At 35.7% G+C, this 16,735-nt stretch overlaps 1 protein-coding gene across 1 annotated transcript in view; it reads right to left on the bottom strand.

Moving 5' to 3' along the window:
- The window catches only part of LOC126455890 (Down syndrome cell adhesion molecule-like protein 1 homolog), a 120,135-nt gene extending 106,143 nt beyond the window's left edge, over positions 1-13,992 (bottom strand). The window contains exons 1-2 of the mRNA XM_050091650.1: positions 13,961-13,992; positions 13,312-13,436 (exon numbers count right to left, since the gene is read on the bottom strand). Coding sequence (XP_049947607.1) covers positions 13,312-13,436; positions 13,961-13,992 — 157 coding nt within the window. The remainder of the gene's footprint in view (positions 1-13,311; positions 13,437-13,960) is intronic.
- Between the last annotated feature and the right edge of the window lie 2,743 nt (positions 13,993-16,735).

The raw sequence follows: 16,735 nt of genomic DNA, 5'->3' as shown, positions 1-16,735 counted from the left end.
TAATGATAGCTGTAGGAAACTTCAAAGCATCAGTGTAAAATTGAAAGAAAATCCCAATGGTCAACTGCCAAACCATTTGTAATAAGTACCAGAGTTTGAAACACCCATGGAAATAAGTGAGGCTCACATAACACTAGGTACAGAAAGCTGGTTGAAATCTGAGATTGATAGCAGTGATATTTGGGGAAAATTTAAGTGTATGTCAAAAGGATAGGCAAATGTGAAATTGTGGTGGTGTATTTGTCACAGTAGACAAGAAACTCAGATCCACTGAGATAGAAATTGAAGCTGCATGTGAGACTGTTTGAGCAAGACTCATTATCAGGAGTGGGCACAAAATGATAACTGTGTCCTTCTATCACCCACCAGACTCATCTCTTGATGTAATCAAAAACTTTAGAGAAAACCTCAGTTCACTTATATGTAAGTTCCACAACCATACTGTAATTATACGTGGAGGCTTTAATCATCCAACAATTAGTTGAGAAAATTACAGTTTTGTTAGTGGTGGGCATGATAAGACATCCTGCGAAACATTACTGAACGCCTTTTCTGAAAACTACCTGGAACAGATAGTTAGGAACCCCATTCATGATGGAAATATATTGGACCTAATGGCAACAAATAGATCTGACAACTTTGAGGATGATGTTTGAGGACGCCCACACCTAAAATGATTTCGGTGACCATGTTGTGGTTGTGGCAACAATGATTACCAAAGTACCTTTGTACAAGCAGAAAGATATATATATATATATATATATATATATATATATATATATATATATATATATATATATATATAAGAAGAAGATTATAGTTAGAAGAGGAGCTAACTCAGGCACAAATTCAGTATAAAATCTGACAGGGATTCCATCGAGCCCTGGAGCTTTGTTACATTTGTTTGATTGACACTAATACTTATTTCATTCATCTTTTCATGGTATGAGGTTTAAATTGAGGAAATTCTCTTGGGCTTTCCTTTGGAAAGGAACATATATATATATATATATATAAAAACAAAGATGAGGTGACTTACCGAATGAAAGCGCTGGCAGGTCTATATAGACCTGCCAGCACTTTCGTTCGGTAAGTCACCTTATCTTTGTTTATATATATATATATATATATATATATATAGTGTTATCAATATAATGGAAGGAAACATTCCACGTGGGAAAAATTATATATAAAAACAAAGATGAGGTGACTTACCGAACAAAATCGCTGGCAGGTCGATAGACACACAAACAAACACAAACATACACACAAAATTCAAGCTTTCGCAATAAACTGTTGCCTCATCAGGAAAGAGGCAACAGTTTGTTGCGAAAGCTTGAATTTTGTGTGTATGTTTGTGTTTGTTTGTGTGTCTATCGACCTGCCAGCGCTTTTGTTCGGTAAGTCACCTCATCTTTGTTTTTTTATATATATATATATATATATATATATATATATATATATATATATATATATATATATAGTGAACTAGATAAAAAAATAATAGTGTCATATCTCAGTGAGGAACTTGAAACTTTCAGCACAGGGCAGGAGCAAAGAGAAGAACAATGGCTCAAGTTGAAAAGAATAGTTGACCATGCACTGGACAGATATGTACCCAGTAGAACAGTTCATAATGGGAGGGAACCTCCATGGTATATAGTCACTGTAAATAAACATCTAAAGGGACAGAGATTACTGCATAATAGATGTAAGACAAAGCATAGAGCTATAGATAGAGAAATGATGAATGAAACACGTTTGGCTGTCAAAACAGCAATATGTGATGTCTTCAATGACTGCTGTAGCACCAAAGAAATTCTAGTCATATTTAAAGACTGTTAGTGGCACCAAAAATTGAGTCACATCCCTAGCCAATAAGACAGGATAGCAAAGCAAAAACTGAAATGCTTAACTTTGTTTTCAAATGTTCCTTTCCAAAGGAAAGCCCAAGAGAATTTCCTCAATTTAAACCTCATACCATGTAAAGATGAATGAAATAAGTATTAGTGTCAATCAAACAAATTTAACAAAGCTCCAGGGCTTCATGGAATCCCTGTCAGATTTTATACTGAATTTGTGCCTGAGTTAGCTCCTCTTCTAACTATAATCTTCTTCTTTCTTTATTTGTTTGGGTCATCTAAGGACCGTGCACCAATTTCAATGCTTCCTTGTCTGTTGTTCTTCCTTTTTCCTCAAGTATTCTTTCATCTTTTCACTATGTATCCTTTTTCTCTCCTCAGACCATTTTGACCCTGTCTTCTTCTTCCTCCTGCCTTGGAATCCTTCCCTTTTTAACACTTTCCTCTTGAAACTCTCTCTTTCTGTTGCATCTTTTTCACTTATTTTGTTTCTTTCCAAATCTTTCTTAACTTCTTGAACCCAGGCTATTGTTGACTTCTTGTCCCAAAGATGTTTAAAAATCTGTTTCGTTAACCTGTTGCTGTTCATTCTGTATAAGTGTCCAAAAATAGGAGTCGCCTCTTTCATAATGTTTTATCTATGTTTTCTATGTTGTGATAAACTTCTTCATTGCTTCTTAATTTCCATACCTCTGTATTTTTTGGTGGTCCAAGTATTTTTCAAATGATTTTTCTTTCTAGGACTTCAAGTTTGTGTAATTTGTAGTTCAGTACTAAACATTCACTTGCATAAAGACATTCTGGTTGTACTATTGTGTTGTAATGTTGTATCTTCAAATTTTTAGACAGACACCTTTTGTTGTAGACATTCCTAATTATTCCATACGCTCTCTCCATTTTATTTACTCTTTCTTCTATAGTGAATTCTTCTATAATCTATTGTAGATCCCTCAAACCCGCACCCAGATCTAGAAGAAAGAACAGGTCTCACCTGTCTACAAGAAGGATAGTAACGGTGATCCACAAAACTACTGTCCAATATCCCTGACATTGATTTGTTGCAGAATCATAGAACATATTCTGAGCTCAATGCCAGCCAACATGGATACCAAAAACATGGATCATGTGAAACCCAACTCGCACTTTTCTAAGGTGATATGCTGACAGCTTTGGATTAAGGTAGTCAGGTAGATGCAGTATTTCTTTATTGCCAAAAAGCAATTGACTCAGTGCCACACCTTCAATTATTGTCAGTCATGAGGGTATCAAGTAAGATTTGTAACTGTATTGAGGGCTTTTCAATAGGGATGACACATTATGTTATCTTGGGTGGAGAGTCATTGTAAGATGTAAATGCAACTTCAGCTGTGCCCGAGGGAACTGTTCAAGTTGTATATTAATAAAATGTTTATATGAATTACCTTGCAGGCAATATTAATAGTAATCTCAGATTTTTTGCAAATGATGGAAGTTATCTATAATGAAGTACTATCTGAAAGAAGTTGCATAAATATTCAGTCAGATCTCAGTAAGGCTTGAAAGTGATGTAAAGACTGGCAGATTGCACTGAATGTTCATAAATGTAAAATTGTGCACTTCGCAAAATGAAAAAATGTAGAATCCTATGACTCTAATCTCAATTAGTCATTGTTGGAATCAGCAAATTCATACAAATACCTTGGTTTAACACTTTGAAGGGATATGAAATATAATGATCACTTAGGCTCAGTCTTCAGTACACCACATGGTAGACTTTGGTTTACTGGGGAAGCGCCATCAGTCTACAAAAGAGATTGCTATACAAACTACTAATGCAACCAGTTCTACAACATTGCTCAAGTGTGTGGGACCTGTACCAAATATAACTAACAGGGGATACTAAATCTAAACAGAGAAGGGCAGCATAGATGGTCATGGGTTTGTTTGATCTGTAGGAGAGTGTCATGGAGATACTGAAGTGACTGAACTGGAAGACTCATGAGCATAGACGTAAACTAAGCTGTGAAAACCTATTAACAAAGTTTCAAGAACTGGCTTTAAATGACGATTTTAGGAATATACTACAATCCCCCATGTATTGCTTACACAGGGATCATGGCGATAAGATTACAGTAATTACTACTCGCACAGAGGCATTCAAACAATCATTTTTCCTGCACTCCATATGTGAATGAAATGTGAAGGACCCCTAATAACTGGTATGGTGGGATGTACCCTCTGCCACACACCTAACAGTGGTTTGCATAGTACAGATGTAGATGTAGATGTGGATGTAGAAGAGATAAATGAAATGTTGTATATCAAGTTACCAAGTGGCATCAAGTAGGTTTTAAAAATACCATGTTCTGAAACTGTGAAGAATTTTTTAATCTTGGTTGATTGTGTTGATAATGCAAAAAATGAGCTTTTAACAGCAAGAATGAAATGAGCTATTGGAGGAATGATGGTAATGTAGGACATGTCACTATGATATCTAATCACTGTTATGACAATAGTATGAGAGGAAGAAGAGGAATCAGGGGTGAGGGTTGAAAAAGTTATATTCTTTGAAATGAAGAATGAAGGGATGTAAATAGACAGGGTTGTTATAATGAAATATACAATGAGAACAATAAGGAAAATGAAAGACACTATAAGTAAGGACCTGCCATGATGCTGGTCCAAAATATGTGTATTTATGTAATGCAAATGTTAAAAGGAGAAAGAGAATTTAGTACAGGAAAACAAAGTACATTGTAAATGTATAGCACAAAATAGTACTGTTGATGTATGTGAATTAAAGGGAAGTATAAAATCAATTGGTGTAAATAGGGATGGTAAAAACATAATTGATGTATGGGATGAAGTTGATATCAGACTAGATATACCATAGGCTAAGGGTTCAAGTGAAGAACATAATGAGGAATTACTCCAAGCAATGGGGTATAAGGAAGTACTGAAGTTTCTGGATAATTTAGAGGAAACAGAAAGTATAAGATGACTATTTCTTCAACAAATTGTGGAAGAAGAAGAAGAAGAAGAAGAAGAAAATATGAGCACATTGGTAAGCATTAGTGAAGAATTAAGTAATATAGAAGATGAAACTCAAGTGGAGAGTAAAAATTGGTGTGACAGTGAGAGTAATGTTATCCATGAAAGTGGGTAAGATTCAATTATATTGATTCTGAGGGTAACAGCAATTTGCAGAAAGAAAGTGATGGAAATGGTGAAGACGGTGATGTAAAGCTTAAAGGGCAAGTACAAGAATCATTAGCTGAGGAAGATAAAATTACACTTCTATACATAAGAAAGGAAATGAAGGTTGATAATTATCCAGGATACTCAGAAGCCAATGAAAAGGAAGATAGCATGAAATCTATCGAGAATGAGAATAAAAACAACAGGAACAAGAAATCTCAACTGGTAAAAGAAAGAAAGAAGAAGGAGTCACTTAAGCAGAAGAGAAATGAGAGATGAGACTGTTGCAAATAAACATTGATAATTTTATCAACAATGTATGAAAAGATACATTGCTATTTACCATAAAGACAACATGTTAAGTTGCAGACAGGCACAAATAAAAGAGACTTAGAAGTAAGGTTTTGGCCACAGCCTTTGACAGTAAAAAAGAAACACACCTCATTCATTCACACAAGCAAGCACAACTGATGCACACATTACTGCCAACTCCAGCAGTTCCAGCCAGAATGGCCGATGCATCCTGGTTTGAGCTGCCCAAGTTGGTGGTCAAGTGTGCATGATGTGCACTTGCTTGTGTAAATGTATGGGATGATTTTTTTTTTTGATGCAGGCTGTGGATGAAAGCTTAAGTGTAAATGTTTTAAATGTACCTGTCTGCAATTTAACATGTCATCTCTACGGTAAGTAGCAATCTATCTTTTCCTACATTATTCATGTTCCTACTTGGAGTTTCCATTTTTTCATTGATGGTTTTATGCTTGATGATGGTGAAGAAGAAGGAAAGTAGGAGCCTATTCAAATTTTATAATTGAAGTAGAAGTAAATGGAAATGAGGAAGAACCTTTTGGACACTACTGTTAGTGTTATTTGATTTTCTATGTGTAGAAAGAAAACTAACAGTCATGCCTGTGATTGGGTTAGAACTGAAGGGGCAAAAATTACAGTTTTAGTACAAGGAAGGAGATGTAAGTTGAATTCTTTGTAGTACTAGAACTAAAAGTAAACATAATTTTAGTAACAGATTTTATGAAGAACTGTTTTGTAAATATAGATTGTGGTTGTAATGGTGTGAGTATAGGGCAAGGCATTTTCATGTAACTGGGAAGATGTCAGTCTTAAAGTTGTTTATGTAATTAAAGTTATTTTTTTCTTCAGTGACTTTATTTATGTGTAAATTTTGCCTGGGTGTTACACTTAAGTGATGTTATTTGAAGTGTCAGTGTAAAATTTGAATCAAGCTATTGGAGAAGCGTAAATGGAGAGGGGTCACTGGAGTGAGTATTTCCGCAAGTGATCCAGAGCATGACAACTGAAAAAGTAAAGGGGTAAGTGAGACAAAACAAGGTGTTCATAAGTTGCACATGGATGACTCTCATTCCTGTAACTGGAGGGCAGCACAAGATGATGAACTAACAAACCAAAAAACGTAATTCTAGCTTATTACATCAGCATAAACAGCTGTTGGTTCAGAAATTTTAACAATCAGTTAATGTGAAATGTCAGCTATCTTTATTGCATCAAAATATTTGAGGACTGAGAAATAAAATTAATGAATTAATTATCTGCATAGATGAATTAGAAACCTCAAACCCAGCTGACATAATCTGTCTCTCTTGACACCATGTGACCACTGGTATAGAACTATTAAGTGTTACAGGATTTAAGTTAGCATCTCACATATGTAGAGCAGAAATGGAGAAAGGAGGAGTTGCCACATTCATCAGGAACTGACATAAATTTAAGAACATTGACATTCATAAATTTTGCTTAGAACAGCATATGGAAGCATGTGCAACAGAAGTAGAATTTCATAAAAAATCCTTCATAATATTAATTGTATATCAAGCACCTGCAGGTAACTTTAATCTGTTCATAAGCCACCTTGAAGCTGTACTGGCCCAGTTAACAACCAAATACAAAGAAGTAGTGGTTTCTGGTGACTTCAATGCAGATTTCCTTAAAGACTCTCCCAATAAGAACTTATTTGAGTTAGTAACACTATCATTCAACTTAATTTGCACTGTATAGTTCCCAACTAAGGTAGCCAGTTGCTCACAAACAGCCACTGATAATAGCTTTATAGAAAAGTCCAATGACCAAATTATGAAGTGGAAGCCAAAATTTTCGGGACTGGTGCTGCCATCTGGAAAGTAGGAGTAGTAGATCTTTGCACCACTAGGTGTTGAGAGCTGCATATCTGATGAGTCAGTGTACGGAGTGACATACAGCTGGGATGACATGTTGCGTCTCCACAGTGATTTCTGTAATACTCTATGTTTGGTATGTGGCAATTTTATGATGGATCAGTGAACAGAACAGCGCGTGTATCAAATTGAGTGTGAATCTCGGGAAAAGTGCTATGGAGACCCTTGAAATGATTCAACAAGAGTTTCGGGGACAGAGCATGAGCCATAAGCATGTGTATGAGTGGCATGCTTGGTTAAGGGCCGGCCATACAGATGCTGAAGATGATGCTCACTCTGGAAAGCTCATTAGCAGCACAACACCAGATATTGTGCACAAAAAATTCATTCCACCCAACCAAACAGTGAATTCCACACACTACTGTGACATTTTGTGATGGCTCCATGAAAACGTGTGGCGACGATAGCCCGAACTTTGCCATCAAGGGAACTGGTTGCTGCATCACAACAATGCGTCCTGTCACATGTCCTTGCTCACCATCACCTTTCTGGCAAAAAACAACATGGTGGTTGTACCCCACCTATTGTACCCCACCCACCATACTCACCAGATTTGGGACGTTGCAACTTCTTGCTATTCCCAAAACTGAAACTCAAGTTGAAAGGTTGTTGGTTCAACACTCTAGAGAGGATTCAAGAGGCATTGCTGGCAGTGATAAATACCCTTAAAGAACAGGACTTCCAGAAGACTTTTGACCAGTGGCAGAAGTGCTGGGACTGGTGTGTACATGCAGATGGGAACTACTTCAAGGGTGAGGGTGACCATTAGTCCAAAGGTAAGGTTTTCAACAGATGAGAGCACCAGACCCGAAAATTTTGGATACCACCTCTTGTATTACAAAGCCAATAGTCAATGGCCTCGCAGACCATGAAATGCAGCTCCTTTTGTTAAATGTTAATACTGGATAGTATATAAAATCTGTTAAATCTGAACTCAAGAGGGTAATCAATGAGCCAAAAATTGATTATTTTAGGACACTCCTCAGAGACATTCACTGGAGTGATGTTTACAGTGCTCATGACATGAATGAAAACACTTTTGCTAATAAAGTGCTTACCTTTTCTGAACACTGTTTTCCTCCAAAACTAACCAAGGTTAGAGCAAAGTCTACAAAGAAGGCATGGATTACTCAAGGAATAGAGGTATCTTGTAAAATAAAAAGAAAACTGTATCTGTCAATCCGAAACAGTTCTGATATTGATGCTATACCACATTACAAGAAATACTGCAAAATATTAAAGACTGTACTACAGACATCAAAGCACATATATTACAAGGAAAAGATAGTCATATCAGATAGCAAAACAAAGAAAATACGGGATATAGTGTAGGAGGAGGCCGGTAGAACCAGACATGACAAGGGGCAAATAGCATTAAGAGTAAATGATACATTGGTGACAGATGTGTATAGTGTTGCAGAACTCTTTAACAAACATTTTACAACTGTTACTGAAAAGATGGGCTGTGAGGTTTTGTAGATGCTGCCATGGGATACTTCAGACTAGACATTTCAAGTAACTTCAATAATTTGAATTTGACCCTCACTACCTCAGCAGGAGTAATGTCCATCATAAAATCTTTAAAATCAAAAATATCTAGTGGGTATGATGAAATATCAACAAAGTTAATTAAAGAATGTGATTCTGAGTTAAGTAACACATTAAGCTATCTGAGTAACCAATTGTTTATCAGTGGATTATTTCCTGAATGGTTGAAATAGGCTGAAGTTAAGCCACTGTTTAAGAATGGAGATACAGAAAGAGTGTCAAATTTCCATCCAATTTCACTTTTGCAAGCATTCTCAAAAATTTTGAAAAAAGATAATGTACAATCAGCTTTATAACCATCTTATCACAAATAACATACTGTCAAAGTCGCAGTTTGGATTTCTACAGAGTTCTGGTATTGAGAAGGTTATCTACCCCTACAGTGAAAATGTACTTCATTTGTCAGACAAAAAATTGCAGGCAACTGGTCTATTTTGTGATCTGTCAAAAGCATTTGACTGAATAAATCACAATATTCTTTTAAGTAAATTAGAATATTATGGTGTAACAGGAAATGCTGCAAAATGGTTAAAATCTTATATCTCTGGCAGGAAACAAATGGTGTTATTAGGTTGGTTGGTTGTTTTGGGGAAGGAGACCAGACAGCGAGGTCATCGGTCTCATCGGATTAGGGAAGGATGGGGAAGGAAGCCGGCCGTGCCCTTTGAAAGGAACCATCCCGGCATTTGCCTGGAGCGATTTAGGGAAATCACGGAAAACCTAAATCAGGATGGCCGGGCGCGGGATTGAACCGTCGTCCTCCCGAATGCGAGTCCAGTGGTGTTATTAGGAAAGCAACATGTATTAAGCTGTCATCCAACTGCAAACTAATTACATGTGGGGTCCCACAAGGTTCCATCTTAGGGCCCTTAGTTTTTCTTGTGTACCGATATGTCAATGACCTTTCCTCAGTAACATTACCAGATGCCAAGTTTGTTTTGTTTGCTGATGATACAAACATTGCAATAAATAGCAAATCAAGCATACTATAATAACCACTGGTTCCTAGCCAATTCTTTGTCACTAAACTTTGAAAAAACACGCTACGTGCAGATCAGAACTTGTAAGGGGTATCCCTTGAGTATAAGCCTAACATATGATGACAGGCAGATAGAAGAAGTGGACAGTGTTAAATTCTTGGGCTTACAGCTTGATAATCAGTTCAGCTGGGAGTAGCACACCACAGAACTGCTGAAGCATCTACGCAAACTCTATTTGCAATGTGAATACTGTCAGACAGAGGGGATATAAAAATGAAAAAGCATACTATGCTTACTTTCACTCCATTATGTCTTATGGGATTATTTTTTGGGGTAATTCATCAAGCCAAGCTTAAGTTTTCTGGGCACAAAAATGTGCAATAAGAGTTATATGTTATGCGAACTCAGGAACATCCTGCAGAGGCCTGTTTAGGGAGCTAGGGATACTAACTACTGCTTCCCAATATATTTATTCCTTAATGAAATTTGTCATTAAGAACATATCACTTTTTCAAATCAACAGCTCAGTTCATGGAGTCAATACTAGAAACAAGAATAACCTTCACAAGGATTTAAAGTCACTTACTCTTGTACAAAAAGTTGTGCATTATTCAGCACCACGCATTTTCAATAACTTGTCAGCAGCCATAAAAAGCTTAACAACCAATGAAATTCAGTTTAAGAGAACCCTAATGGATTTATTGGTGGCCAACTCCTGCTACTCCACTGATGAATTTCTCAGTAGAACCAACTGATATAGAGTGTGTGTGTGTGTGTGTGTGTGTGTGTGTATTCAGTGCATTAATGTGATCTTAGTAAATGAGTATTGTAAAACCTGTAAAATGATCCTTTCATATAGTGTTCAAAAAAAAAAGGCAATCATTCCACCTGGGATCTGTGGAAGGTACATTAGATTATTTGTTTTAGTTGTAAATATGTGTCATGTACTACTGTTTTTCTGTCCATCATAAAATCTTTAAAATCAAAAACATCTAGTGGGTATGATGAAATATCAACAAAGTTAATTAAAGAATGTGATTCTGAGCTAAGTAACATATTAAGCTATCTGTGTAACCAGTCGTTTATCAGTGGAATATTTCCCGAATGGCTGAAGTATGCTGAAGTTAAGCCACTGTTTAAGAAGGGAGATAAAGAAATAGCATCAAATTTCCGTCCAATTTCACTGTTGCCAGCATTCTCAAAAATTTTCGAAAAAGTAATGTACAGTCGTCTTTATAACCATCTTATCTCAAATAACATACTGTCAAAGTCACAGTTTGGATTTCTAAAAGGTTCTGATATTGAGAAGGCTATCTACACTTACAGTGAAAATGTACTTAATTCATTAGACAAAAAATTGCAGGCAACTGGTATATTTTGTGATCTGTCAAAGGCATTTGACTGTGTAAATCACAATATCCTTTTAAGTAAACTAGAATATTATAGTGTAACAGGAAATGCTGCAAAATGGTTCAAATCTTATATCTCTGGCAGGAAACAAAGGGTGTTATTAGGAAAGAGACATGTATCAAGCTATCAGGCATCATCCAACTGGGAACGAATTACATGTGGGGTCCCACAAGGTTCCATTTTGGGGCCCTTACTTTTTCTTGTGTATATCAATGACCTTTCATCAGTAACATTACCAGATGCCAAGTTTGTTTTGTTTGCTGATGATACAAACATTGCAATAAATAGCAAATCAAGTGTAGTCTTAGAAAGATCAGCCAATAAAATATTTGTAGACATTAATCACTGGTTCCTAGCCAATTCTTTGTCACTAAACTTTGAAAAAACACACTACATGCAGTTCAGAACTCGTAAGGGGTGTCCCAAGAGTATATGTCTAACATATGATGACAAGAAGATAGAAGAAGTGGACGGTGTTAAATTCTTGGGATTACAGCTTGATAATAAATTCAACTGGGAGGAGCACACCACAGAACTGCTGAAGCGTCTTAACAAATCTCTGTTTGCAATGCGAATTTTGTCAGACATAGGGGATATAAAAAAGAAAAAGCTGGCATACTATGCTTACTTTCATTCCATAATGTCATATGGGATTATTTTCTGGGGTAATTCATCAAGCCAAGCTAAAGTTTTCCGGGCACAAAAACGTGCAGTAAGAATTATATGTGGTGTGAACTCAAGAACATCCTGCAGAAGCCTGTTTAGGGAACTAGGGATACTAACTACAGCTTCCCAATATATTTATTCCTTAATGAAATTTGTCATTAAAAATATATCACTTTTTCAAACCAACAGCTCAATTCATGGAATCAATACTAGAAATAAGAATAATCTTCACAAGGATTTAAAGTCACTTAGTCTTGTACAAAAAGGTGTGCATTATTCAGGAACACACATTTTCAATAACTTGCCAGCAGCCATAAAAAGCTTAACAACCAATGAAATTCAGTTTAAGAGAAGCCTAAAGGATTTATTGGTGGCCAACTCCTTCTACTCCACTGATGAATTTCTGAGGAAAACCAACTGATTTGTATATAAGTACAACATAACTTCTGCCCATTTTCAGTGCAGTAATGTGTTCACTGAAAATTTGTGTGTGTGTGTGTGTGTGTGTGTGTGTGTGTGTGTGTGTAAGTATAATCTAACTTCTGCACCATTTCAGTGCAGTAATGTGTTCATTGTAAATAAGTATTACAGTAGTTGTATTACATGTTTCTTACCTTATAAATAAATATAAAACTTTTTTATTTTAAATTCAGTGCAATAGTATTTGTAAAATGACTCTTAGTGTTCATTAAAAAATGACGATCATTCCACTTGGGCCTGTGGAATGGTACATTAGCTTATTTGTTTTAGTTTAAATATTTGTCATGTATTGTTGTTTTTCTGACATGTTCCACATCCTGGAGGACCTCCTCACTACGGATCAATTGGAATGAAAGTAAATCTAATCTAATCTAATCTAATGATATGTTCTATGTCCTGGAGGACCTCTTCACCACAGATCAATTGGAATGAAAGTAAATCTAATCCAAGCTCTAATCTCATGATTGGATGGTGACTATCAAGAGGTTGTTGGGAGTGGACAATGGACAGGAGAGAGGAAGGTACAAGAGCAGGAAATAGAACTGGAACAAAAGTTTCATGTAGAACATAATGTGACTTAATGTATTTTTCATAATTTGGTTTCATATGTGAGCTACTTTGATACACAAATTATTTTATAAATAACTAGTTATACCAGTGAATATTGGAAAATGTACATACAAACAATCTGTTAGACATCAGACAGTCTTTGCATTTGTAGGCCAGCTTGAGTTACTAATTCCCTAATATTTTTGGTGAGGAACTAACAGCATTTTACAAAGTTTCAGTTGTTACAAGTGTCCAGTAGCCTACTAATGCTGTCACCAAAGTAGTAAATGCCAGAAATTTGCTGTTGGCTGTTTAGGGTTCATACTTTACCTTTCTCACAGAACAGAAGTTTTAAGTAATAATGAACGCAAGTTTGTTATGAAGAAATATTGGACAAACTGATAGGGAATGTTAACAGTTTTGTATACTTACCATGCACAGTAACATAAATAATTTTATTGAGTGCCATTCCAATTTCATTTTTTGCCTCACATGAATAATAGCCCTTGTCTTCTGGTAAAACATTCTCAATCCAAAGGCTGCCATTATTGAGAACCCTGTTAAAACAATCAGATTCATAAATTAATACATAAATCAGTTAAGACCGTACCTGCATGGCTGACATATTAATTGGTCAACTTCAGAAATCAGCAGTCACTGAACTTTTGAAAATTTGGTGAGAACTGTTCATGTGCAGACTGAATTATGGATTCATCATGTGCTGCAAAACATGTTCAATGGGGAAAATCAGATAACCTGATCGAATAAGGAACAAATAATTCTTGTACTGAGTTTACAAGAAAAAAATTAATAAAGAACATAATGAAACAAAGAGACAGAGTGGTTTGCCACATACACAACATGAGTCATTGTAGAAAATAATAGCTGAAGGGATAGTAGAAGGAAAGAATTGTAGGGGCAGGCTTAGATATGAGTACATATGGCAGATCATCAATTATTTTGGAGCTATGCCAGAAAGTTGAACAATGACTTTGAGATGTTACTTGTAATTATTTAACCCATAATGCAAATCATTATATTGTTTGTGATAGTACTTCAAGTACTTAAGGCTTTTATTTACCTTAGCATAAGTAAATATATGAAATAAAACATATTGTACAATTTACAAAATTGGTTTTCATTAGATGAAATTTGAAACTTTTGACAATACATCATTGTTCTCTTACACAGGTTTCACAAAATGTAACTCACTCAACTGACTAAAACCAAAACATGGGTAGCGAGACAAGAATTGTATCTGTCAATTGGCTTGACTTCACAGTTATATCCAAAGATATGCTTATCTTCAAATGGAACATATTACTAATTTAGATGAGGAAAATTCATTAATGAAGTAGAAACTGATTTGTAAGAAAAAAATATAGAATACAAATTTTGACATACAGTATTTAAAATAGGGTGTCACTAATCTGATGGATATGACATAGGACACATGGGTACATTGTCTAACAGGAAAGTACAAACCAATACAACTTTTCTATATTCCATCTCAACTATATGTATTTTCCATCTCAATCTATGTTAATGACGGAGTATAAATCTATCTAAAATTATACGATCAGTTATATTGTTCTCCTTTTAAAGATTTTGCATATAATGAATGGACAAAGTAAGTTTCATTAGTTCAGTAATTAGTTTCCTGTAATAAGATGTATGTGTTAATCAGAAACTTATACAATAGTTTATATGTTGGGATATTATTAATAGCTAATAAGATTTTGGGATTGATTGGGTACTGATGGTCAATTTGTTTGAATTTACATTTAGACATTTTTAAGTGCTCCTATTTCTATCGCTATGTAAAACGATGTGGTACTAAAGTTGATGTTGGGAAGGAGTTTCTGAAAGTTCCGATGATTAAACTTTAGTCTTGCAATAGCTGGCATAAGACTTCTTGATGTTTTTATCTTATGAAACCAAGGTACTGCTGAAAGTATTGGATGAATTAATGCGTAACAGCTACCTTTGATTTTAGAAGTTGTTTCTCATTTGTCTCACCAGGTTACTGTCACTTGCCTTCTGAGAATAGGAATCCCAGTCTTTATGCTCATTTAAGAGTGACATTTGCAGATGTTTATTTAGCAAAGTTGTCTATCTTTTCACTATAAGGGATACCAAAGTGGCATTTCATCTGAGTTATCATAATTTATCAATATTTTATCTTCATATTGAATATGATTTCAATGAATGTGTTGGATGTTGAATTTGTACAACTGATGTGGTGGTTTCTTATTAATTGCAAGATAACTTACCATTGGATTTTATGATCATTGTCTATTTGTAAATTGTCTGTGTACATATCAATGCTTCAAGTATTGCAGTCAGCTCAGTTGTCACCTTGGCTGAGGATGGATCTAGCTTGTGTATGTCTCCTTGTTCGGTGGGCTCATATCCCATTGTATTGGCAGAGGAATTCTGTTGTTGTTACAGTTTGTTGCTAAGATTGTGGTTTTGAAATCTTAAATATGTCCTAATATCAGTTTGCAGAGTTAAGGTTTTGTATGATCTGACATAAGATCAATATGAGTGGAGCCATCCATAACCTTTTCTGTAATTTCTGCTTCTACTTACATTACCAGATGCCAAGTTCATTCTGTTTGCCAATGATACAAACATTGCAATAAATAGTAAATCAAGTGTAGTCTTAGAAAGATCGGCTAGTAAAATATTTGTGGACATTAATCACTGGTTCCTAGCCAATTCTTTGTCACTAAACTTTGAAAAAACACACTACATGCACTTCATAACTTGTAAGGGGTGTCCCACGAGTATATGCCTAACATACGATGACAAGCAGATAGAAGAAGTGGACAGTGTTAAATTCTTGGGATTACAGCTTGATAATAAATTCAACTGGGAGGAGCACACCACAGAACTGCTGAAGCATCTACACAAAATATTTGCAATGCGAATTCTGTCAGACATAGGGGATATAAAAATGAAAAAGCTGGCACACTATGCTTACTTTCATTCCTTAATGTTATATGGGATTATTTTTTGGGGTAATCCATCAAGCTAAGCTAACGTTTTCTGGGCACAAAAGTGTGCAGTAAGAGTTACATGTGTTGTGAACTCAAAAACATCCTGCAGAAGCCTGTTTAGGGAACTAGGGATTCTAACTACTACTTCCCAATATATTTATTCCTTAATGAAATTTGTCATTAAAAATATATCACTTTTTCAAACCAACAGCTCAATTAATGGAATCAATACTAGAAACAAGAATAATCTTCACAAGGATTTAAAATCACTTACTCTTGTACAAAAAGGTGTGCGTTATTCAGGAACACACATTTTCTATAACTTGTCAGCAGCTATAAAAAGCTTAACAACCAGTGAAATTCAGTTTAAGAGAAGCCTAAAGGATTTATTGGTGGCCAACTCCTTCTGCTCCATTGATGAAATTCTCAGTAGAATCAAGTGGTGTGTGTGTGTGAGAGGGAAACATTCCACGTGGGAAAAATTATATATAAAAACAAAGATGAGGTGACTTACCGAACGAAAGCGCTGGCAGGTCGATAGACACACACACAAACACAAACATACACACAAAATACAAGCTTTCGCAACAAACTGTTGCCTCATCAGGAAAGAGGGAAGGAGAGGGAAAGACGAAAGGAAGTGGGTTTTAAGGGAGAGGGTAAGGAGTCATTCCAATCCCGGGAGCGGAAAGACTTACCTTAGGGGGAAAAAAGGACAGGTATACACTCGCACACACATCCATATCCATCCACACATACAGACACAAGCTTGTGTCTGTATGTGTGGATGGATATGGGTGTGTGTGCGAGTGTATACCTGTCCCTTTTTCCCACAAGCTTGTGTCTGTATGTGT

The sequence above is a fragment of the Schistocerca serialis genome, chromosome 2 (assembly GCF_023864345.2).
Source record: "Schistocerca serialis cubense isolate TAMUIC-IGC-003099 chromosome 2, iqSchSeri2.2, whole genome shotgun sequence".
Taxonomy (NCBI): domain Eukaryota; kingdom Metazoa; phylum Arthropoda; class Insecta; order Orthoptera; family Acrididae; genus Schistocerca; species Schistocerca serialis.
The sequence above is the reverse complement of the archived record's forward strand: the minus strand, read 5'-3'. Positions and strand labels throughout refer to the sequence as shown.